Below are 23330 nucleotides of genomic sequence, written 5' to 3' on the forward strand. Positions count from 1 at the left end.
TGGTGGCACAGTGGTTAAGAATCTGCCTGCCAATGCAGGGGACACGGGTTCGAGCCCTGGTCCGGGAAGATCCCACATGCTCGCGGAGCAACTAAGCCGGTGAGCCACAACTACTGAGCCCGAGTGCCAGAGCTAATGAAGTCCGCATGACTAGAGCCCATGCTCCGTAACAACAGAAGCCACCGCAATGAGAAGCCCCCGCACCGCAACGAAGAGTAGCCCGCGTGCAGCAATGAACACCCAAAGCAGCCAAAATAAATAAATAAAATAAATTTATTTTTTAAAAAAAGTGGAAACCCAGGACCCCAGCACCTCCTGACACAGGCCACCTGGGTGGTGCTGCGCTCCTGGAGGGTGCATTCACTTCCAGGACCGCCAGGTGGCAGTGGGGAGACTGGCTGCTCGGAGCTGCAGCCCAGCCCAGCCTTCTCCAGCTCCAAGCCACAAAAGCCCAGGACTGGCAGTGAGGCATGAAGCACAGCATGGCTTTCAGGGCACCTGACCCTCCTGGTTGCTCCTTGCACCAATCCCTGCATCCTCTGTTCTCAGAGGGGTATCCAAAGCAGAGCTGGGATTGCAGGCACCCTTAGGTGAAGCAGGAAGGCACAAAGGTTTTATGGCCAGTCCTTCCCTGGAATAGTACATAGCCAATAGCAATAGTGTTGCATGAGAGTTTTTATTTATTTATTTTTTTTATTATTATTATTTTTTTTATTTTTTTATTTTTTTTGCTGTATGCGGGGCTCTCACTGTCGTGGCCTCTCCCGTTGCGGTGCACAGGCTCCGGACGTACAGGCTCAGCGGCCATGGCTCACGGGCCCAGCCGCTCCGCGGCACGTGGGATCCTCCCGGACCGGGGCACGAACCCGTGTCCCCTGCATCAGCAGGCGGACTCTCAACCACTGCGCCACCAGGGAAGCCCGCATGAGAGTTTTTAACAACCCAGGGAGATGCTCGCTCTACAGTGCTAGGTGGGGAAAAAAAATAGGACACAGCACTGTGCATACAGCAAGATTATAGTTATATGCAAAATACTTGTGCCTAAAAAAATGCCTGAAAGGAAATGGATTGAAACATTAACAATGCCTCTCAGGCTGGGGAAATTATGGTCGTTTTTGTTTCCCTTCTTAACTCTTCTGTATCTTCTTTCCTTTTACCAATGAGCATGGGCTACCTTTATCACGAGGTAGAAAAACTTTTCTCAAAATGGAGAGGAAAGATATTAGCTGTCAATAAGATTTTTTTGTCTTTCAACTGTCACCTCCTCCAGGAAGCATTCCGTCTTTCTCCAGGTGGAGGTAGTGATTCCCTTCTCTGCGTCCCTGAAAGGTTTGAACAGTCTTTATAAAAGAGCACTTTTCACTCCGTTGGGTAATTATTGATGTCAATGTCTAAATCTATGCTATTCAATATGGTAGCCACTAGCCACTTGCCACATGTGACTATTGAGCATTTGAAATGTGGAGGGGGTAAACTGAGAGATGCAGAAATATAAAATACACGCCAGACTTCAAAGACTTAGTATGAAGAAAAAAAAGTAAAATAGTTCATTAATTACATGTTGAAACAATAATATTGTGGATATACTGGGTTAAATAAATATATTAAAATTAACTTCACCTGTTTCTTTTTATGTTTTTAATGTGGCTGCTAGAAAATTGAAAATTACATATGGGGCTTGTATTGTATTCTATTGGACAGTGCTGGGCCCTGAGCTTCATGAGGGTAGATCTGTGACTGCCAGCACAGGTCCAGAAAGGGGAAGGGCCCTGTCTGAAGTCATACAGCAAACTAGTGGCAGAACTAGAACTTGAGCCAAGTCTCTACTAAGAAACTCCCCCTGGCCTGGCACTGGCTCCAGGTGGGTCTGACCCACAACTGGCCATGTGCCTGCATCAGTCCTGCACCTGGGCAGGGAAGGAGCATTGGGACGGGAGTCAGAGACCTAGGTACACTGAAAGGTGACCTCTATGTTCTCTCCAGCCTGTCACTCAGCATAATGCACTTCCCTTTCAGAAGCCCCTCCACCTTGCCCCTCTGGATGAAGGTCTCAGGGAAAGCTGAGGGGACCCAGAACACATTAGCATCCCCTGGTATGGCTGAGATGAGGACACAGGTCCTGCTGTCCCCACTGAATCCACAACACTGAGGGAGTCAGGACTGAAAGTGGCCTCCGAGAAACCACCTTGGCCAATGCCCGCATTTTCATTTGTAGCAAGTGGGGCCCAGAGAGGGTGAGTGCCCTGCCTAAGCTCACACAGCAAGTTAGAGAAGGGCATGGACATACCCTGGAGTCTCAGTCTAGGGGTACAGAGGCCCAGCCAGCCCCCTAGACCAGGAGGATGGCGGCACAGATTAGCACCCATGCTGCCCGCAGGCCCTGCTGAACCACGCTCATACTGCTTCCTCTACCTCAGATCAGTTCATTCTCTACTTATAATCCTCTATGTCTCCCCATTGTGCTTAAAATACAATCATATTCCTCCTCCGACACCTAATCTCCTCCACACTCCCATTGCTTGCCATGCTTCAGCTGCTATTCCTAGAAGGTACCCTGTATATTCCCACCCCAGGGCCTTTGCATTTGCAGTTCCTTCCACCTGGAACTCTTTTTCCGCACTTTTACATGGTGGACTCCCTGTCATCCAGCTTTCAGCTCTCATGTTCCCTCTTCAGAGAGGCCTTCTCTGATCTCCCTGGCTAGAATATCCCCCTCCTCTCAGTCACCAACTGTCCCATCGCCTGTTGTCTTGTCTTCCTAGCACTTATCCTTATCTTAATTATCTTGTCCATATATAGGTCTTACACAGCAGAATGTAGGTTTTAAAAGAGCAGGGCCTTGTCAGGCAGGTCCACAGCTGTGTCCTTGCCTCTCCAGTAACTGGCCTGTAGGAAGTGCCCCATTAATGTTTATTCATCAAATTTGATTTAACGCTGTCAGGTCACTGAAGGTCTAGTTCCAGCTGCACCCCAAATTTGCCATACGTCCTTGGGCAAGTACTCTTTTCCCTCTCTGAGCCCCAGTTTCCCCTTCTGAAAAGTGGAGCTCCCACTGCTGCCAGGCTGGCTGGCAGGATAGGCTGGTTGAATTAGCATCAGTCGAGTTGATGGGTGTGAACACTGCTTTGTAAACTGTTAAAGCGTGATTGCAAATGCGAGTAGCTGTTGTCATTAGACAAATGAAGCTTAAGCCGCCTCTTCCTCTGCTGAGGAGGGGATCGGGTCAGATGCTCTCTGGGGCCTCCCGCCCGGGAGTATATTGTTCAGAGTCCCTGCACTGCCTGCAGGCAGCTCCCAGTCTGAAGGGGGTGGTAGAGATAAGATGCAAATTAGAAACAAACAATCTGAGACACCAGCAATGAAGGGGCTGCTGTGCATGGGGCTAACCATCTCTCAGGAAACAGATAACAAGCGCAAACAGTCTGAGGGGGGTGAGGCCAATGTCAATTAAAGCTCTTGGTGGTAGCTGGGGGGGGCAAATCCAAGCCGTTAGCGTGGAGAGGACAACCAGGGGGAGGGCACAGCTGGGACAAAGGCACAGCTGAAGGCAGTTGCCACAGAGACCAGTGAGGAGGGGCCTCGCCAGACTGCAAAACCCAGCCACACTCTGGGCTCCCAAATGGGGAATAAAATAATGTGTAGGGAGAAAAAGATGGGAGAGAAGGGGGCTTTATTTGATTATTATCGTTATTTTTCTTTTTAGCCAGGTAAATGCCCTGGACTGATGTCCACTTAATTATATAATGTTGAGTGAGTCACTTCCCTCTTTAGGCCTCAGCTTCCTTACCTGTGAAAAGGAGATGTGGGAAATCGACAAATGACTCGCTGAGCTCTTTGTGTCCATGAAAGGCACAAGGGGGGAATCAGTGTTGGGGTCAGACAGGCCTGGGGTTAAATCCCAGCTCTGACTTGCTGTGTGACCTTGGACAAATTGGTCCTCAATTTCATCAACTGAAAAGGTGAGCCCCTACCTCATAGGGTTGAAAGATTAAGGGGAACACTGTCTAAACAAAGCTTAGCCTAGTGCCTGGTACGAGGTCCTTAACAAATGCCACTGCTGTTCTTATTTGGAATCAGAGGGAAATACCAATGGGGTGGGGAAATGGGGACAAGGGCCCCAGGGGATAGAAACGCAACAGAAGTGCTGAATCCCCCCAGCACATAACAGGTGCTCACAAAATATATCTTGAATTGGGAAGGGGTGGGGCACCTGGATGTTGGCACTGACGAGTGCAATAGCTTGGAGCCTCTCTGCCCAGGAGAGGGAGTCTTGTCCCAGGATGGGTCAAGCTCAGGGTCTCTCAAACCCTGGGTTCCCTGAAAAGTCTGAGAAGCAGGGACTAAAAATAAAGGCCAGCCACACCCCAGTGGATTTTGACCCTGGCCAAGGAGGAGTCTGAAGCTTAACAGGGGGCAATCCCCCACCTCATTTCCTATCTCTGCTCACTTCTGCTCTGTCTGCTTCCCAGGCAGTCTCTCCCAGCCTTCCTGGCTCACTTCCTCCTGGGGGCCTTCCAGGATGATGCCCATTTCAGTTGGACCCTTGAAGCTTCTAAAGATGACCCACTTTTCCAAACCTTAAATGGGGTCTCAGAGTCTGTGGTATCCTTTTCTTGGTGTGAACTGTAGGGTGGGCCTGAAGGGAGGGGATTGCTGGGACGTTTTGATAGATTGTGGGACAAAGGGATGGGAGAGGTCCGGGTGGCATCGATTGAATTTCAACCGTCTGTTCCTCCACTGGGCACTTACACCCACTCCACAGGGCAGGAAGCTCCTGGTTAAGTCTTGTTTGTCAGGAGTGTGGCTACCAAAGGCCAGAGGCCCTGACTGGGTGATTCCTGTAGCCCCCCTGCAGCTCGGCCACCATCAGCCTCAGCAAAGCCCTTAATGATGATGGTGATGAAGACTGTCAGAGCAGGGATGGAACAAGGGGTTGTGTCCTCCCTGAAGGGACAACCACAGCACAAAACCATAGCTGCACAGACAGGTCCATTCCATGGGGGCGGGGGTGGCTTCCCGAGACACCCCCCCCCCCATCTGCACCACCCCCAAACTGCATTGGGAACAAGATGAACAGAGAGAGAGAAATCCAGTGTACAGACAGAAGGGGCTACAGGGAGGGGCTGGTGGGTTCGCTCAGAACAAGGCAGGGAGGGTAGGCCTGGGGTCTGCCTGCCAGGGCCCGGCCCGCCCCTGCCAGAGTGACCCCCCAACCCCAGGCCCCAGTGTTAGCGCCAAGGCCCACTCTCCCAGGCGGAGGCCCCAGCCCAGCCCCAGCGCCTGGGAAAGACGCCTGTTTTGTTCCCATCTCCACCCCCCCCCCTTTTTTTTTTCATTCATTTTAGTTCGGTCCCTTTCGGAGCTGCAGGGACCCGGGTGGCAGGGCTGAGGCGAGGGGGGTGGCACTCCCGGCCCTGACAGGTAGGGCCCGCCCCGCTTTGGGCAGCCCCTTCCCCCGCCCTCCCCCAGGGTCCCCTTTCCCTGCCCCTGTCAGCCGCGCCAGACGCTCTCCGGCTTTGCAGCATTCAATAAAAATTCAGAAACATTTGGGCTGAAATCGCTGCTTTATCTGGAGGAGCCACAGCGCCGGGAGAGACCACTGCTGCGCGGGGGGAGCCCGGCGTCTCAGTCGCCGGAGCGCGCGACAGCTCCGCGCTCCAGCGCCCGCAAGGCCCCCGGGTGGCTCCGAGGACGCGGGGGGCTGGGGCTCCAGGAGCGCGCGCGGCCAGCTGGGGTCCCGGGCGCGCGCGGGGAGCGGCGGCCCGGCCGGGATCCCCCCGCGCCCGCGGCTCAGGTGGGCCGCGCCCAGCGCTGGCGGAGCCCGGGTCCCCGTTCTGCCCGGGCTGGATGGCTCATTCTGCTGGCTGCGCGGTGGCGGCGGCTGTCTGTGCGCCGCGCCTCGCCGCTCCCCCCGGCCCCCCGAGCCCGGGGCGCGCGCTCCCGCCCGGGCCGCCCGGGCCCCGCGGCGCCGCGGCCCGAGGCCCCGGGAAGCGCAGCCATGGCCCTGCGGAGGCTGGGGGCCGCGCTGCTGCTGTTGCCGCTGCTCGCCGCCGTGGAAGGTGAGCGGGCGGGCGGGTGATGGGGGCGGGGAGCGGCCGGGCATGAGCGGCCACCGGCGCCCACCTCCGCCCGGCGGCCCGCAAAGTTTGCCCCGGGGCTCGCGCCGGGCGCAGGTGGCCGCGGGGAGGTGTGTCCGGCCGCGCCGGGAGGCGCGGGCCCCACGGGCGCCCGGGAACGGCGGGCGCTGATTGACTGTGCCAGGAGGAGGCGAAGGGACCATCTTGCGGAGGCTTTGTAGCCAGCCCGGCGAGCGCCGCCCAGGGCCGGGGGCTGCCCACGCGCGCTCGCCGCCCCCGGCCCGGCCACCCCCTGCGCGCGGGCCTGGCCTTGCTCGGCACGGGGTGGAGGGGCGCCGGCCGCGGGGCCCGGCGCGCAGTTGGGGCTGGAAAGTTTGGCAGGGAGCGGAGGGAGGAAGGCACCGCGACTGGCTGGGGTGGGGGCTCCCGGTCCGCGCCCCCGGGATGGGGTCGGAGCCCCGAAGAGCGGGGACTGGCAGAGTGGAAGTGAGCGCGCCAGCACCCCCGCTCTGGTGCCTGCCCATCGCCCGCGGCTTACAATGGGGTCCCCTTCCCTGGAGGACTACGGGGGGGATGGGTCCGTGGGCATCTCTTAGCTGCGCGGGGTCTCCGGGCACCCCTGCCGGCCACCGCCCCGCTGGCGGCAGAGCTCAGAGTGGCCGCTGGAGCCCCGGGAACTCTCCAGCTGCCGCCAGGGCCGGACCAGATGCTCTTGCCATGTGTTGGCCTTGGCCAGGGTCTCTGGGCCGTCTCTCCATAGCCTCGTGTGTTGGTCCCACCCGACCCTCAAGGGGTCAGGGTGGCTGCCAAGTCTCCTGAGCCAGCTTGCTCTGGAGGGAAAGTTAGTGGGGTCTGGGTGTGTCCACCAGAAATGGACGAGCCTGTAGGGCAAGAAAGGAATATGGATAATGGTTCTCATGTGTACAGCTCTTTACAGTTTTCAAACCGCTTTACAGTTTATGAAGTACTTTGCACTATATGCAAAGTACTGTGGTTTACAACGTGCTGCACAGTTGACAAGATACTTTAAGCTTTACAAAGTGCTTTCCCACCCACAATTTTGTCGGATTCCCCAAAATAAGTCTTCCACGAAAGTCAGGTGGGTATGAATCTTACTTCCTTCTAGTAGAAAGGGAAACTAAGGCTCAGAAAAGTCAGTGTCTCACCCTGTGGTCACTGGGTGATAAAAATAGAATGGGGATCTCAGGTCTCTGAAGCTTGTGCTCTGTTCATTTTGCTGGGTCTTCTTGTCCCTAAACAGGGTGACCTCTTCCAGGATTCTGCCACCATAGGACCGAGGGGTACCTTCATCTCGGGCCATTTGGGGATGATGTGAAGCCCCTTTCCTTCTTGCAGCTCAAAAACCCCAAAAATACCAAAACAAAAAAAACCCTGATCGGACCAGGCATGGAGGCTGCAGCCTCTGCAAAAGGCGTAATGGGGGATCCCGTGCTATAACTTTAGTTTCTCAGTAATGAGTGCTTTAGTGACCGCAGTTCAGGGGGTGGAGGGGTGTCCCTGGATGGCAGCCGTAGTTTCTGGCACAGAGGCAGCTGTCCTCCGGCTCCTGGAGGATTTGGCGGCCGCCTGAGGTTTCCCGGAGTGGGGCCACTGGGGCACCAAGGGTGCCACGGACCCTGGGTGTGGAGCGCAGCCCTGAGGCCTGGTGCTGATGGGAGCTCCCTGGAATATGGCTGAGGTACCACTTATTAGCTCTGGCTTTGGGGAAATGACTCATGCGTTGGCCCGCTATACATTGGGATGTTTACAGTATTATGGGGAGCTTGGCATAAATATTGCTATTCGGATTGTAGTCAGCGGTGCTGGAGGGGAAGAAAATTGGCCCCTCTCGTGTTGGAAAAGGCCTGGGTGTGTTTTTAATTACCGTGGGGTGGATGGAAGGGCCACGTCTGTCCGGCCGTGTCCCTGGGAGGCGGCGGTCGGAATCTGGTGGGCTCTGGCCAGACTCGACCCAGGGCCCTGGACCCTGGACACAGGGCTGATCGGCTGCTGGCGTCACAGGAGGGCATGGCTGCTTGGGCTGCCACTTGGGGGGCAGGCTGGGAGGAGGGCTGTGGTCGGCACCCCAGACCTTGCTTCAGGCTCTTCCTTTGCCCCCTGGACACTAAGGAGTCTAGTCCATTAGGGGTTAAGAAGGAGCTGGCCTAATGGAGGGGGAGGTGGTGCGAGGTGGAGGTCAGAGGCCCCACTTCTCATTTACTATGGGACCCTGGGCCAGCTCCCTTCCCTATAAGGGGCTCAGCTTCTCTGGGTCTAAAGTGTTCAACCTAGTCTCCTAGGATTCCATCATATGCACCCTGCCTCCCTTCCCTGAGCTTCAGTTTTCTCATCTGTCAAGTGAGGGTAATCATGCCAATGATTAGGCGTGTGTGTGAGATTCAGACCAGATAATGGATGGCAAAAAGTCACCTTGGAGAACTGTGTGGCCTCTGGGGGATGGAAGATGGGGATGGGCAGTGCTGTTCAGTGACACAACCAGAAGAGACAGGATCCTCCCGGGAGTAGCACAGTCTGTAAAAACAGGTCTGAAACTTGGAGTGATGGGAGGGCAGCCCCTGGGGCTCCCAGTACCCAGAGATGTGTGGCCACCACTCCTGGCCCTTCCCCCTCCTCGTGCCCTGTAGTAACAAGGCTGTCCTGAGTGTTAAGGTCTAGGAAATCCCCAGCCTCTGAGAGAGGAGAGAGGGTGTGTGTAGATTTTTTTCAGGCGGGGGAGGGTCCCTGTGTCAGGATGGTGAGTTTAGTATCTTAGTATCTCCCCCAAACCATGAGACCCTCCAAAGGCAACGCAAGTCTGGAGCATCCGGCGTGGGCACTTGGAGAGGATGGAAGTGCGCTAGGGACGTGTCCAACAGAAGACCAGCCGCTAGGTGGAATCCAAAAGTTGAAGTCTAGAGAAAACCGGTCTCCTCTGTACATTTGTTCTTTTGGTTTCCAAATATTTATGGAGCTTGTTATCTAGCTGGTGTGGTGCTGGCTCCTGGGGCGGGCAGGGAGATAGGGGACAAACTGATGGGGAAACAGTTGGCAAGATATAATGTGGTAAGTGTATCCCAAGTACTGCCAGGAGGAAGTTGTGAACCACCTGGGGCAGCAGAAGCCGTTCAGGATGGAAAGCCGGTCACTTTGTCATTTATGGCTTTATTCTTTGCCTCATTTTCTTACTTCCCATTCTCTCTGCAACAAAACTTTGTCAGCCACCTGCCACATTAATGAACTGTGTTCCCAAAAGTTAAGGAGGTTAACTTTGGGACTAAGAGGAGGCAAATTCTTTGCCTGGAAACAGCGTGTGTAGAGACACAGAGGCATGATGATTGGGTACTTACTTGGGTGTATCTGAGGGAGATGGGTGTTGAGGGCAGCAAAGGGGGATGAGGCTGAGAATGGAGAGCAGGGCTCGGATGGAAGGCTGAGGAGTTTGAACTTGATGCTGAGGGCAGTGGGGAGCCATTGAATGTTCTTGAGACATTGAGGGACCTGGCCAGATTTGTTTTTGGAAAGATCACTGGCTTCAGTGTGTGGGATATTCAGGTGAGCCAGACCCCGTCCTACCCAGTCAAGAGAAGGCCAGCTTGTCTCTTCCTTGCTAGACTCTGAGCTCCCTGAGGGAGCTCATCTGGCTCATTTTTGTGTCCACAGTTGTGGTAAAAAGAGCTCCGTTCAAATACCACCTCCCAGAGGCCTTCCCTGATTACCTCATCTAAAACAGGCTCAGTTCAGACACTTTCTATCCCTCCTGCTTTGTTTTACTTCAAAATACCCACTGCCATCTGAAACGGTATCAGAGATTTGTTGGTTTCCTTGTTTAGTGTCCATCTTGGCCACTAGACTGTAAACTCCAGGAGGGAAGAGGTTTTTGTCTGCCATGTTTGCTACGGCAGCCCAGTGCCTTGATCTGAGCCCAGTCACATGGTGCCCAGTAACTGAAAGACATAATCAGCTAAGGAATGTTGAATGAATGAATGAATGAATGTTGAGTGAACAAATGAACGAATATATTATACTGTGTTATACAGTAAGTATCTGGAGAATGATACAGAGATGGAGGAGAGAGTCATCCGGCTGGGGAGATGAAGGAGATCTTCCAGGAGGGAGAAGCATAGGGATGATGTGAGCAGGGATCCAGAATGCAGGCCAATGGGGATAATGCAGAGATCAGTTCAGCCAGAGCTCAGGATTCAAATGGGCCAGCAGCAGCTGTGTGCTTGGCAAGTCCCCCTTCTTACAGGGGTTGAGGGAGCCTGCCTGCCCCTCCCCCTGCCATACACCTCTTGTCTCTCCCACTCCCAGCCCAGCCCTCTGCTTGGGCATTACCTATCTAAGACCCAGCGACCTTCAGTGGGATTAATTTAGAATTGGTTTCTCTTTTATGTTTATTTCTCCTGCTTCTCATTTTTAAAGGAGGCTGCTTTCATGTATTCGTCTTAGCCAGGAAATCAGGGCTTAGATTTAAAGCCCGAATTCAAAAGCAAGTTGACTTATTCATTCCTCCATCCATCTATATATTTTAAAAGAGTCACCAGGCACCTCCTTCCTGTCAGGTGCTGGGTGGGAGAAGGGATTCCGGCTTTGGTGGGAAACAAGGCTGGCCAACTTCACTGACTGTAGAGTAGAGAAAAGGAGGCACAGCCTTCTGAGCAATCAGACCTGGGTTCAAATCCCAACACTGCACACTGTGTGCCCTGGGCAAGGAGCTGGACACCGTGTCCTCAGGGGTTCTTGTGGACACCCACATAAAATGTCAGGCACGTGGCTATGTACAGTAGAGGCTGTTCTCAGCCCCACCAGGGCCCTCTTCCTTGGAGTGCCTATGGGTGTGGTCAGTGTTGGCTGTGTCCTAATTTGCCCCCCCACCGCTTTTTGGCATTTAGATTGTTCAGGCAACGAATCAGCCCTCTGTGTCTCCCCCAGCCCATCGCACAGGCTCCTAACTGTCCCTCAGCCTTGGGATGGTGACCCCACAAGTGTGGGCAGGCCTGGAGCCCCATCTCTGCCTCCGTCTTCAGGGCCCTGTTGGGGGCAAATACTTGGTTCTTACAATGGCAGAGAACTGAGGGTGGGGGTCTCTCAACTGGAGTCCACAGGCCTTCCTAGTTGTGGGGCTCTGGGATCACCCTGAAATTATAATAGAATGTTGGATGTTAATGTGATTTTCCAAGGAAGAGGGGCCTTAGCTTTCAGAAGATTCTCAAAAACAGTTGTGAAAACACAAGCCTATACCCAGACTCACAGTGGGGGGCTTGAGTCCTAGGTTGGCCCCGTGGCCCTACTGCCAGCCCCCCTGCCCTGCTGTGGCCCCAGCCCCTCCTAGGGGGTTGTCCTTCCTGGTGCTTTTGGCCACCGCCACTTCATCAAGGTTTTGCATCAGCCCCAAAGCCAGGATGGGGGCAGGTTCTCTGGGCAGCTATGCTGGGTACTCAGCAAGGCCCAGGGTACCAGCTTGTCATCTCTGCCTGCCCAGAGCTCACCTGTGAGCTTAGGCTGGAGGTCAAACCCCTGCAGGCAGAGAGACCCCTAAAGGAAGGGGCAGATGGAGCTGGCTGGTGACAGGCCTGGGCTGGATGAGGCAGCGGGGCTGTGCTCCCTCAGAGGGTGGAGGGGTGAGACCAGGATGGCCTCCTGGCAGAGGTGGACCTGGCCTGCACCTCTGACCGAGGCCCCGTCCCACCTCGTGGCCTGGCCTGCTCGCCTGACTTAGCTGGAGATTTGGTAGATCCGGATCGAGGCCAGGGATCTGTATTTTTAACTCACTCCCCAGGTCTTTCCATTGGGCAGGCAGATTTGCGCCCCCCTTCCACCCAGTGCCCTAAGATAAAACACAGGACTCCCGGGAAAGAGGAAGAGAAGCCTCAGCAGGAAGCTGGAAAGGACTGAAATGAAGTGAAATCAATCAGTTAGTGCCCCCGGCCCAGGCTGCCTGCCTGCTGGTGAGCGGAGGGAGGCTTGGCTGGGGGAGGGCAGGGCAGGGCAGAGTGTTTGCACACCTCTCAGGGGTGGAGTGGGCGGTTGGTCGTGACAGCACCTGGAAGCTTCCTGATTGGGATCGGCTGTCTGATAAGGCTGCCTTGAAAGCATTTTAGGGTTTTAGGGCCTTCTAAAGCAGGTGCCTTCCGGAGGGTGGAGAGGGGACACCTGTCTCCTCGGTGCTCCTGTGTCACCTGGGGGCCTTGCCTAGACCCCCTTAGCCTGGGCCGTGAGCTTCCTGGAGCCATCTGCAGCCCCGCTGCCGCCCCCTGGGGGTAGGGGTATCCTCAGGGAAGAGACCTTGTCTGCTCTGTGGCCTCGAGCAAGTGATGTACTCTCTGAGCCTCAGTTTGCTGATCTGTAAATGGGAGATACTGCCTGTCAGAGGCTCGTGGTGAGGGTTAAATGAGGTCCTGTATACAGTGGCCAGCAGAGCAGCCTGACCCGCGGCTGTGCCAGTATTCATCAGTTGTCATTACTATGAAATGTCAGCACCCTTACTCCTTGCCGGAGTACTTGCTCCTTTCTCTGAAATCCCAGAGCCCTTTAGGCAAGCCCTGACCACTCTCTCCCTTGTTCCATAAACAGCATAGCCTGGGGGTTACAAGGATGTCTGGAGTCAGACTGTCCTTTACTATGTGTCCTCTGGTCAGTTACTTAACCTCTCTGAGCCCTGGTTCCGTCACTTCTAAAATGGGGATAATAATAGTTCTTGAGGTGGTTGTGAGGAACGAAGGGGTTAATCCATGAAAGATGAAGCTGACAGACTGAATGTGTACCTCATGTGTGATGAGCACGCAGTAAATATTAACTGTGGCTGTTATTTTTCGAAACCAGTGGGAAACCGGAGTCAGAGTACGGGGACGTGGGTGCCGTTTTACTAGGGGGCTGTCTCTCCAGCTCTCGCCCTCTTCACTTAACCCCAGGAAAAAGCCAAAGGTTCAGAGTTAAGTTCTGAGTCTATCTAACTTTTGCTGAGTAGTTGAAAGGCCCATCTAGCCTGCCTCTCTGGTTCCCATCCAGGTTTTTCTCAAGGGTCCATCCCCACCCCAGTTCAGCCTCCCTAATCCCAGGAAAGGGACAAGATCTTCTATAGCTGTGCCCTCCTTCTTGGCCCTATCTATGCCTGCCAGGCACCAACTTCCATACATGATCATGGTAACAGCTCTCAGCTCTGCTAAGGGCGTTGTATATGTCATCTCATGCAGCTGCCCCCACAGCCTACCCAGTGCTTTGATTATTACGCCCATTTTACAGATGTGGAAACTGCAGCTCAGAAAGTGACTAGCCCAAGGACACATAACTAGGGAGTGGGAAGCAGGGATCTGAACCCAGGTCTGGAGGACTCTGAAGCTCATGCTCTTCACCGCCCTTCAAGTGGCCTCTGGAATGTATCTCCTGGCTCAGAGGAAACGCTTGGCTCTGGCGAGGGTCTCCAAGGCAGCCATCCAGCTCTGACTCCATCAACATCCTGAGATAATGCAAGCGGGAGGGTTCTGGAACTCACAAACCTGCCATAAAAATGCAATCTCTGTCATAATGGTCAGAATAATGTTGTTCTAACTTAGACAAATCGGGTGTTAACTCATTGCATTGTAAGGGGTACCTCCACAGAGAACTGAGGCTGTGGAGCAGTCACGGGGCCATTCGTAGCTTGTATTTCTAAACCCGTTAGCTCGTCGGGTTTTCACAGCAACCCGGTAAGTGGGCGGGAGCCATGGGGCCCATTTTAGAGATTAGGAAACTAAGGCCTGGGGGGATAACGAGACTTGCACAAGGTCAGTGGCCAGAGCAAGCTTGAAGCCCAAGGCCAGTCTCAAGGCCCAGAGATCGTCAATCCAATTTGAATTCTCAGCCAACATTTAAAAATCAAGAGCGTTTACAGAGCAATCCCGTTTCTGGCTTTGTGAGAAGTCAGACAATCTGGCTTCCCTGGGCCCACATTCCCACATGGCCACAGTTGGCTGGAGCCGAATAGCGGCTGCCTCTTCAGATAGAACACGTGAACACGGGGGTAGCTCGCCACCACCTTGCGTCACACGTTTGTGTTACTTGTCTGGCTCCTGTAGGGTTCAAGTTTGCCTCCTAGCTCTGCCCCTGTCTGTCTTGTGATCTGGAGTAAATTGCTTCTCCTCCCCGGGCCTCAGCTACCTCCTGTCTAAAATGAGGAAGTGGGACTCAGTGGTTTTGGAGGCGCCTTCCAGCTCCGGGATTCAATGCCCAGTACCAGGCTCCAAGCAAGGGAGGAGAGAGCTGGAAAGAGGACAGGGCTCTGCCCCTGGGAAGTGTATCAGTTATCCACTGCCGCCTAATAAGCCACCGCAAAATGGACTGTCTCAAAACAACAGTGATTTAGCGTTTCTGCTGGTTCAGTGGAGTGGCTGGGCATTTATTCTGCCCCACGTGGTGTCGGCTGGGAGCACTCCTGAGCTTGCCCTCGGCGAGGCTGTGCCGGAAGGTCACCCACATCTCTGTGGCCCTGGTAGGGAAGGCTGGAAGACCGGGCCCGCTCTCTCACTCCTCACGATCTCTCACTGGTCAGTAGTCTACACTGAGCTTTCCCTGGCGGCTGGCTCCCAAGAGGGTAAAGCAGAAACCGTAAGACTTCTCGAGGCCTGGGCTGTAATGTCACAGAACATCACCCCTGCAGCCAAAGCAGGTCACAAAGCCATCTCAGATTCATCCCAGGCTTCCTCATCCGGTTCAGGGAGAGGGGAAATACACTGGGCTTGATTTTCTGTTCCGTCGTTAAAGGGAAGCGTCGTTTCCTGCTGATGGTTTAACACGCAGCATCTGCCTGTGCGTTGCCCAGCGTAGTCTTCAGCGCGTCTTTGGAGGTGATGCTCATCGCCCCCCCCCCCCCCCCCGCCTACTCCACCATGTGCGCGCATCTCCTTGTGCTCTGGGCCAACCTGTGGTCCAGACTTAGCTGTAGGCCCCCTTCACGGGAGACGGCTTTGTGTTTAGCGACGGCCCGTATAGTTGGTGGCCACGTGGGAGACAGTCTACCACCGGGACCGACAGGGCAGGGACTCTCCACTTCACCTCGTCCCCTGCTCCGCCCAAGGCCTGGTGCATGGTAGGCGCTAAAGAGATGTTTGTGCAGTAAAGGAACCTACAAATTAATTACAAATAATAACCCAGGTCATAGCTATTCAAGACCAGGCATGAGGAAGAGGCCCTGGGCTGGTGGGATTGAATTTGGAGGATGGGACCAAGGCGCCCCTGTGGCTTGGAGCAGGTCACATCGCCCCTCTGGGCCTCAGTTTTCTCCTTGGTAAATAGGGGATCATGATTTAACCACCTGAGAAGGCTGTGCCAGGGAGCAGCTGTGTTCTTCATTCAACCGTAAAAGAACCTGTAATGACGTGACTGTGGTTTGTCAGTCCTGCCTTAGCCAGGGGCCACTGTAGGAGCAGGGAAGCACTGGGGGAAATCTGAATGTCTAAAGGCATTGGTTGACCAGTTGCTGTTAAGCGTAAGTCTGGACTACAGGTTGGCTGAGAGCACGTGGAGATGTGTGCACATGGTGAAGTAGGTGGGGACACAGCTCTGAGCAGTGCCTTCAAAGATGTGTTGAAGACCATGGGCAACACGTAGACAAATTTTATTGTCAAACCATTAAGCAGGAAACAGGGCTTCTGTTTGCTGACTGAACAGGAATCAAGCCTACACCGACAATATATTTTGTTTACTTTTCGTCTTAATTATATGTGGGGAAGGGTCATTTTATTTTATTTTAGTTTTTTAAATATTTATTTTGGCTGCGCCACATCTTAGTTGCAGCATGCGGGATCTTTAGTTGCAGCACACGGAATCTTTAGGTGCGGCATGCGGACTCTTAGTTGTGGCATGCACGCGGGAACTAGTTCCCTGACCAGGGATCGAACCTGGGCCCCCTGCATTGGGAGCGTGGAGTCTTACCCACTGGACCACCAGGGAAGTCCCTACACAGATAATATAAGCACATAATAAATCATAAGAGTCCTTCTGATACACCTTAGTCTATCTTTTATTTTTAGAAACACTAAAAATATGTTTGGGTATGTTTCTTATTTGCACAAGGGGAGCTGAATTATTATTTGGGGTCTAGTTTTGTTACCCAAAGTCTAAGTCTTATTCTTTTAGTAAGTGAGTTAAGCCTGCTCATGTTTTTTGTTTTTTTTATATAAATTTATTTATTTTAATTTTGGCTGCGTTGGGTCTTCGTTGCTGCGCATGGGCTTTTCTCTAGTTGCAGCGAGCGGGGGCTACTCTTCGTTGTGGTGCACGGGCTTCTCATTGCGGTGGCTTCTCTTGTTGTGGACCATGGGCCCTAGGCACGCGGGCTCAGTAGCTGTGGCTCGTGGGCTCTAGGGCACAGGCTCAGTAGTTGTGGCGCACGAGCTTAGTTGCTCCGCGGCATGCGGGATCTTCCTGGACCAGGGCTCAAACCCGTGTCCCCTGCACTGGCAGGCGGATTCTTAACCACTGCGCCACCAGGGAAGCCCCTGCTCATGTTTATTGATGTAACTGATATGTTTGGTCTCAACTCTGTTGTGATATTTTATAATATTGTGTATTTTATTGGCTGTGCTTCTTTTTCTACCGGATGTGAATTCTTTACTCTGGTTTATTTAAATATGTTTGGTATTTAGGAAGGTTTTTGGTTTTGTTCTGGTGGTGACCTTTGTACTTATGCCTTCTTTCTTCTGCAGTGTCTAACCTGCTCTTATAGCATCCAGTGTGTTCCTTCTCTCTAGAATTTCCATTTGTGTCTTTTTTGTATCTTTCTTGTCTCTACTGAACAGATTCAGCCTTTTCCTTCTTAAACATATTAAACAGTTATATTAAAATAAATAAACAAACAAATAAATAAATAAATCCCAAGAGTCCTGGCCTGAGACCTCAGACTCACAGGCTGTCCGGGTTGTGAATGAGTGAGGTGAGCTGGGCGTTCAACAAACAGCAGTGCCCCGGGAGAGCACATCTTGTCTAAAGAAGGCAGGTGCTACCCACTCTTGACCGTGTTGCTGTGCCGGGATTAGGGCGCAGTTTTGCCAGATCTTCTGGTTTGCGAAACTCTTTTTTTTTTTTAAATTAATTAATTTATTTTATTTTATTTTTTTGGCTGTGTTGGGTCTTCGTTGCTGCACGCGGGCTTTTCTCTAGTTGCGGCGAGCGGGGGCTACTCTTTGTTGCGGTGTGTGGTCTTCTCATTGCAGTGGCTTCTCTTGTTGCGGAGCCAGGCTCTAGTTGCACAGGCTTCAGTAGTTGTGGTTCACGGGCTCAGTAGTTGTGGCTCGTGGGCTCTAGAGCACAGGCTCAGTAGTTTTGGCGCACGGGCTTAGTTGCTCTGCGGCATGTGGGATCTTCCCGGACCAGGGCTCGAACCCGTGTCCCCTGCATTGGCAGGCGGTTCTTAACCACTGCACCACCAGGGAAGCCCTGGTTTGCAAAATTCTGATGTTTATGGAAAAACTGGGTTTTAAATGTTTGCTCAGTTTATTCTAAAATATAGTCCTGGCCAAACCACATCGTGTTTGCTGGCTGGATTTGGCTCCCTGGCTGACAGTTTACAAGCTCTAGCTGAGGTGTTGCGGGGAGAAGTAGCAAGGGTGTTGTTACCTCCATTTTACAGATGGAGAATTTGAGGCTCAGAGAGCTGAAGTGACTTGCCTAAGGTCAGTGAAGGTGTCAGATATGCTGGTAGGCAGTGAAGGTGTCGGAAATGCCTCATAACCTTGGACTGGGGAGTCTTTTTTCCTGGAATTTCCCTCCATGGTTTCTGTTTCCCACCTTCCAGAACAATCCAGGTGCAGAAGCCCCTTCTTGCAGGCATCTGCCATGTTTGAAGGCAGAGAGCATGTCTTCCTTCAGTTTCTTCTTTGAGGGCAGAGTTGGTGGAATGGAAGGCTCGTGGTCTTGGAGTAGAACCATGCCAGGTTGGACCTCTGGCTCTGATACTTACAAACAGCCTGACCTTGGCCCTTTTAACTTACCTCTTTGCACCTCAGTTTCTTCCATGGTAAAATGGGGTTAGGAAAGCTTCCTAGAAGAGGTGACTTCTAAGATGCTTAGTAAGGAAGAGCCAGGTGAAGAAGTGGCAAGGCAGGCATTCCAGGCAATGGGACATCAACAGAGATCCGAATGGGAGGCCCATGAGTGTGTGATGTATTTGGGGAGCTGGAAAGGGTCCTGTGGCTGAGAACAGGGCATGCCAAGCATCGGGGCGGGGCACAAGCTGCCTGGCCCCAGCAGGGAGAGAGTGTGGGGTCAACATTCCCATTATGGCGACGACATATGTCCACAGCACCAACTTGTCACTTGGCCTGAGTCCATGGGAAGCCGGAAGGACAAAAAGCATCTGAAACGTGTAAGTGGGGAGAAAGCGGCTTAGCGCACAGTGGGATGCGTCCGCCTGAATGGGGCTTCTCCACCTCTCACGGGGAGGCAGAGCCTGGGAACAGCCCCGGCCAGAACCCGTGGGGCCTTTCTGGAACCCACGAAAGGCTGTGGCCCAGGGAATCTGTTCGAGTTGGGGCCCCGGTTGGTACGTCCTCTCGCCTGTCCTCGTCAGTGTCAGCTGTCACTCCCCACAGCCTCAGATGGCAGTTCCTGCGGCTCTCGGGAAAACAGTCGAAAGCGCTCCTGAGATGCCAAGGAGGCCCTGATGCTGGGTGTCCCCGAGCCGCCCGGAAGCCCAGCCGCGCCAGCAAAGTTCAGGACTCCCTTCTGACTGGCCCCTTCTGGAGTTGAAAGGGTTCCGATGAGGCCAGGCCCCTTGGCCTGGGTCCAGGGACATAGACGAGGCAGGAGACGGCTGGGGCAAGATCCTGGACTTCGGAGACAGTCAGACTGTTTAAATCCTGGCTTCTCCACGCACCAGCTGTGTCGCCTTGGGTAGGTCATTTCCTCCTTGGCCTTAGTTTCATCTGGCAAATGAGGATAATATCACCGATAAAAGAGATAATGTATGAAAAGCAGGTGTTTACCCAACCTCTCCTAGCCTCAGTTTCTCAGCGGTTTAGTGATTTATAAGAGTAGTGGTAATAATAACAGTAGCAACAAGCACTTATTGAGGGCTTGCTAGAGACCAGGAACTGGGTTTAGTGTTATTATTGCCTGCATCCTATAGATGAAAAAATTAAGGCTTAGAGAAAATAAATAATTTGCCCACCGTCATTCAGCCAGTAATGGTGGAGCTGGACTCTAAATTCAGGCAGCCTGGGCTTCCTTGGTGGCGCAGTGGTTAAGAATCCGCCTGCCAATGCAGGGGACATGGGTCCAAGCCCTGGTCCGGGAAGATCCCACATGCCACGGAGCAACTAAGCCCGTGCGCCACAACTACTGAGCCTGCTCTCTAAAGCCCACCAGCCACAACTACTGAAGCCCGCGCGCCTAGAGCCCGTGCTCCGCAACAAGAGAAGCCACCACAATGAGAAGCCCGCGCACCGCAACAAAGAGTAGCCCCCGCTTGCCGCAACTAGAGAAAGCCCGCGTACAGCAACGAAGACCAAAAATAAATAAAATAAATAAGTTAAAAAATGATAATAATAAATAAATAAATTCAGGCAGCCTGACGTCAAGATAGATTGACAAAGAGCTGATTTCTTTTCTTTCCTTCTCCTTTTTTTTTTTTTTTTGGCTGTGCTGGGTCTTCCTTGCTGCGCGCAGGCTTTTCTCTAGTTGCGGCGAGTGGGGGCTACTCTTTGTTGCGGTGCGCGGGCTTCTCATTGCAGTGGCTTCTCTTGTTGTGGAGCACGGGCTGTAGGCACGCAGACTTCAGTAGTTGTGGCTGGTGGGCTTCAGTAGTTGTGGCTCACGGGCTCCAGAGCACAGGCTCAGTAGTTGTGGCGCATGGGCTCAGTTGCTCCGCTGCATGTGGGATCTTCCCCGACCAGGGATCGAACCCATGTCCCCTGCATTGGCAGGCAGATTCTTAACCACTGTGCCACCAGAGAAGTCCCTCTTTTCTTCTTTTTGGTATTTCAAACATACAGAAAAATTTTAAGTAAACACCCATATATCCTTCACCTAGATTCAACAATTGTGACAATTTTGCCACATTTGCATCCCTCTTTGTATGGGTGTATGTGTATGTATGTGTATATTTTTTGCTGAACCATTTGAACATAAATTGCTGACATGGACAAAGCACTAATGTTGACTGAGAAGTGATCCATGTATGTCTGAGATCACTTTGCCTGGCACCCAGGAGGACTTGAACATTGGCAGCAGTTAGGAAGAATAGAATACCTACGGCCGACCAAGGGATCCCCCTGTTCTACCTTATTCAGTGCTCGATGTGGCCTAGGTGGGAACTGTTAGCGGTGTCTTCATTTTCAGAAGAAGGAAGAAAGACTCAAAGGTTAAGTAACTTACAGCAAAATGTGAGGTTGTGATTTACACCTGTGTCTACTTGACAGCAAAGGCTCTCCCGCAAAACTTTGGGGGCCCGCTTTTCTCCCCATCAGGTTTACCTCTATTGTAGCCACCAGAGCACAAGCCAGGGCAGCATGTGGCAACTTTGCTCCCAGCTGTAGTTGGACATGGCCCTTTCTCTCTGGGAATCGAGGGGAAATTATAGAGGCAGATGGACTTGGAAAAGTTGGGGACTGGCCCAGGGTTCACAGTTAATCAAGTGGTCATGAGGACTCAGGCCTTGGGACTTCTAGAATACACCATGCTGTTTTATGTTGCCCCCTTGCCTGGGTACCCTTCTCACCTTCTTCCTCTGGCTAATTCTTGCTGCGTATTAAGACCAAGTTTGAGTGTCTCCTATTTGAAGCCTGCCCTGACCTCTCTGATCCCTCCCGCTTCTGTGTGTAGTGTTGGACTGTCCTTGGTGACTTCTGTGTTCTTAGTGGCACTTTGTATGTACCTGTTTTATATTGCCTAGGTTAGATCATACTGGATACTGTGTCAACGTGTCTGGTTTACCCCCAACCATACTGGGAGATCCTCAGTCATACTGGTTGAGTAGAGTACAGTTGGAGAACTAAATAGCTGAGCAGTTGGATGGGAGCTTGAGTGATTGATGGCTGGATGGATAGAGAATGAGGGCATGGATTGGATGGATGGATGAATGATGGGCAGGTTGATAGGTGGATAAATGGATAGAGATGGATAGATAGATAGATAGATAGATAGAGAAAAGGATGGAGATTGCATGGATTGGATGGATGGAGGGATGGTTGAATGGGTGGAGGGATGATGGATGGATGGATGGATAATGGCAAAATGGTTGCATGTTTTAGATAGTAGGTTGGATAAATGGATGGAAGAACAAACAAACACAAAAAACCAGAGTACATTTCTCCCCCTCAGATTCCCTTTGGCATCTAGACTGTGATATTTCCTTATTCTCCACTTTCTGGACTTAGAAAGAGCTGGTCAACAGCACACTCCCCAGGTTTGGAGAAACCTTCTGAGCCACTGACTGTGGTTTTGCCAAAGTTGCTGCACTGGGGAGTTCCAGAAACGTTGGCCCCCGAAGTGAATTTCTGTAAAGTAAATCCTATTTTCCCATTGACTTGTCTCACAGTGTTGGAGCTGTGTGCCTGCTGTCAGGAGCTGGTACTCTCAGAGGCTGGTGGCAGGTGGGGGAAGAGCTTGAACTCCCGGGGGCATCAGCTGCTCTGAGCTTCCACTCACTCAACCTTGAGAGCAGCCTGATGCTGGCCAGGAGCACAGGAGCTTGGAGCCAGGGGAACAGATTTGGCATCTGGTCCCAGAAGCCCCAGCTTCCAGTAGGATGCTATGCTTCTGGGGTAGCACACTCAGTCTCCCCCAGGCTTATCGGTTTCCATTCATCTGTCCATACATCCTTCCTTCTTTCCCATAGTCCTAGCTTCCTTCCTTCTCTCCATTCATCCATCCTTTTATTCTGTCTATCCATTCAACCATCATTTATGAAAGCCTCCAGGATGCTGGGGGACATAGAGGGGAATGAATCAGAATTGACTTTCTCATGTTAAAGAGTTATATCCCAGCAGAGGGATGGGCAATGTCTCCCTCCTCTTCCTCCTTTTCCGTCTCTTTCCCTTCCCCTTCTCTTTCTCCTATTTCTCTTCCATCGTCAACATCATCATAGCAGCCTCTCACCATTGAGTCCCTATTAAGTGCTCGGTACCATACTAGCTGCTTTTCTGACACTTTCTCATTTATTCCCCTCAATAACCCTGCATCATAGTTATTATCACTGATTTTGCCAATAAAAAAGCAGGTTCAGAGATGTTTGGTGAAGTGATAAATACTTGGGTGTAATGGAATTTGTTGAGTGCAAAGGGGAAATGTCTTCCAGCCTGGGCTGGTGGAAGACATATTTATATTTAGCCCAGTAGGATTTTTGACCCATGGTAAATGGAATGGAGGGCATTCTTAGCAGAGGGGACAGCTTGAGCGAAGGCCGAGAGGGGCGGGTTTGTAGAAGCCACAGTGAATGAAACTGTGTGAAAGAAAGAAAAGGGAGATGAGGCTGGGGAGAAGGTTGGAGCCAGGTAAGAGAGGCCTTGAGTAACAAGGCCTCTCTTGTGTTTGAACTTGATGCTGGAGGCAGTAGGGAGCCATGGAAGGAAATCAGAAGCAGGGAAGGGTTCATGAAGATGGCCATGGGGGCTGGTGTGGGGGGAGGATCCAGAGCGGGGAGGGGCAGGCTGGGAGGGGTGTGTGTGGTCTGGCCCAGATTAAACCAGACCCTGGGTGCAGGCTAAGCCTGCCCAGCCAGCTCCTCTGGTCATGGGAGGGGCCAGGATGTAGGGAACATACTGGGAGGGGGGCCAGAATGGTGGGAACCATGGCAGAGTGAACATGTCAGGGAGGGCAGCTGCCTGGCCCCTTGCCTCCCCTCCTGGAAGCCCTCCAGCTTCTCCAGAGAGCTCCTGGGAGCCTGTCCGACCCCACCCACTTCACCCCTTGGTGCCAGGGAAAGGTTGTGGACACCTTGCTGGGGCTCAGCAATTCCACAGAGCCTAGCCAACCCAGGCAGCACACCAGGAACGATCCCAGAAAGCAAAATACTAGAGCCGGACATGTGGGGAAACTGAGACCAGAAGGGGACAGCACCTGCCTGAGGTCACACAGGGCCGGTTGCAGGCCTGGGACTAGGTCTGCACCTGCTAAAAATCTTTCCAGGGGAGATAAAACCTTTAAAACCAGTGGCTCCCTTTTGTAGCTGTAGAGACTTGGATAAATTATTTAACATCTGCCTCTAACCCTTTTGAGAATAAGATGGGATCAAAATAAATAATGGGCATCTAAAAAATGACTTAACCATTCTGACTTTCA

General features: G+C 52.7%; 1 protein-coding gene across 3 annotated transcripts in view; it reads left to right on the forward strand.

The window, feature by feature from the left end:
* The first annotated feature begins 5931 nt into the window (after positions 1–5931).
* Positions 5932–23330, forward strand: part of EPHB2 (EPH receptor B2) — a 185514-nt gene continuing 168115 nt past the window's right edge. For 2 of the 3 annotated variants that reach the window (XM_067723424.1, XM_067723435.1), the window contains exon 1: positions 5940–6059. In XM_067723424.1, the coding sequence (XP_067579525.1) occupies positions 5999–6059 (61 nt within the window). In that variant the 5' untranslated portion in view covers positions 5940–5998. Of the gene's footprint in view, positions 6060–23330 lie in introns of all 3 variants that reach the window. The other variant, XM_067723445.1, reaches the window with a different exon arrangement.

This window comes from Pseudorca crassidens, chromosome 2, assembly GCF_039906515.1.
Source record: "Pseudorca crassidens isolate mPseCra1 chromosome 2, mPseCra1.hap1, whole genome shotgun sequence".
Lineage (NCBI taxonomy): Eukaryota > Metazoa > Chordata > Mammalia > Artiodactyla > Delphinidae > Pseudorca > Pseudorca crassidens.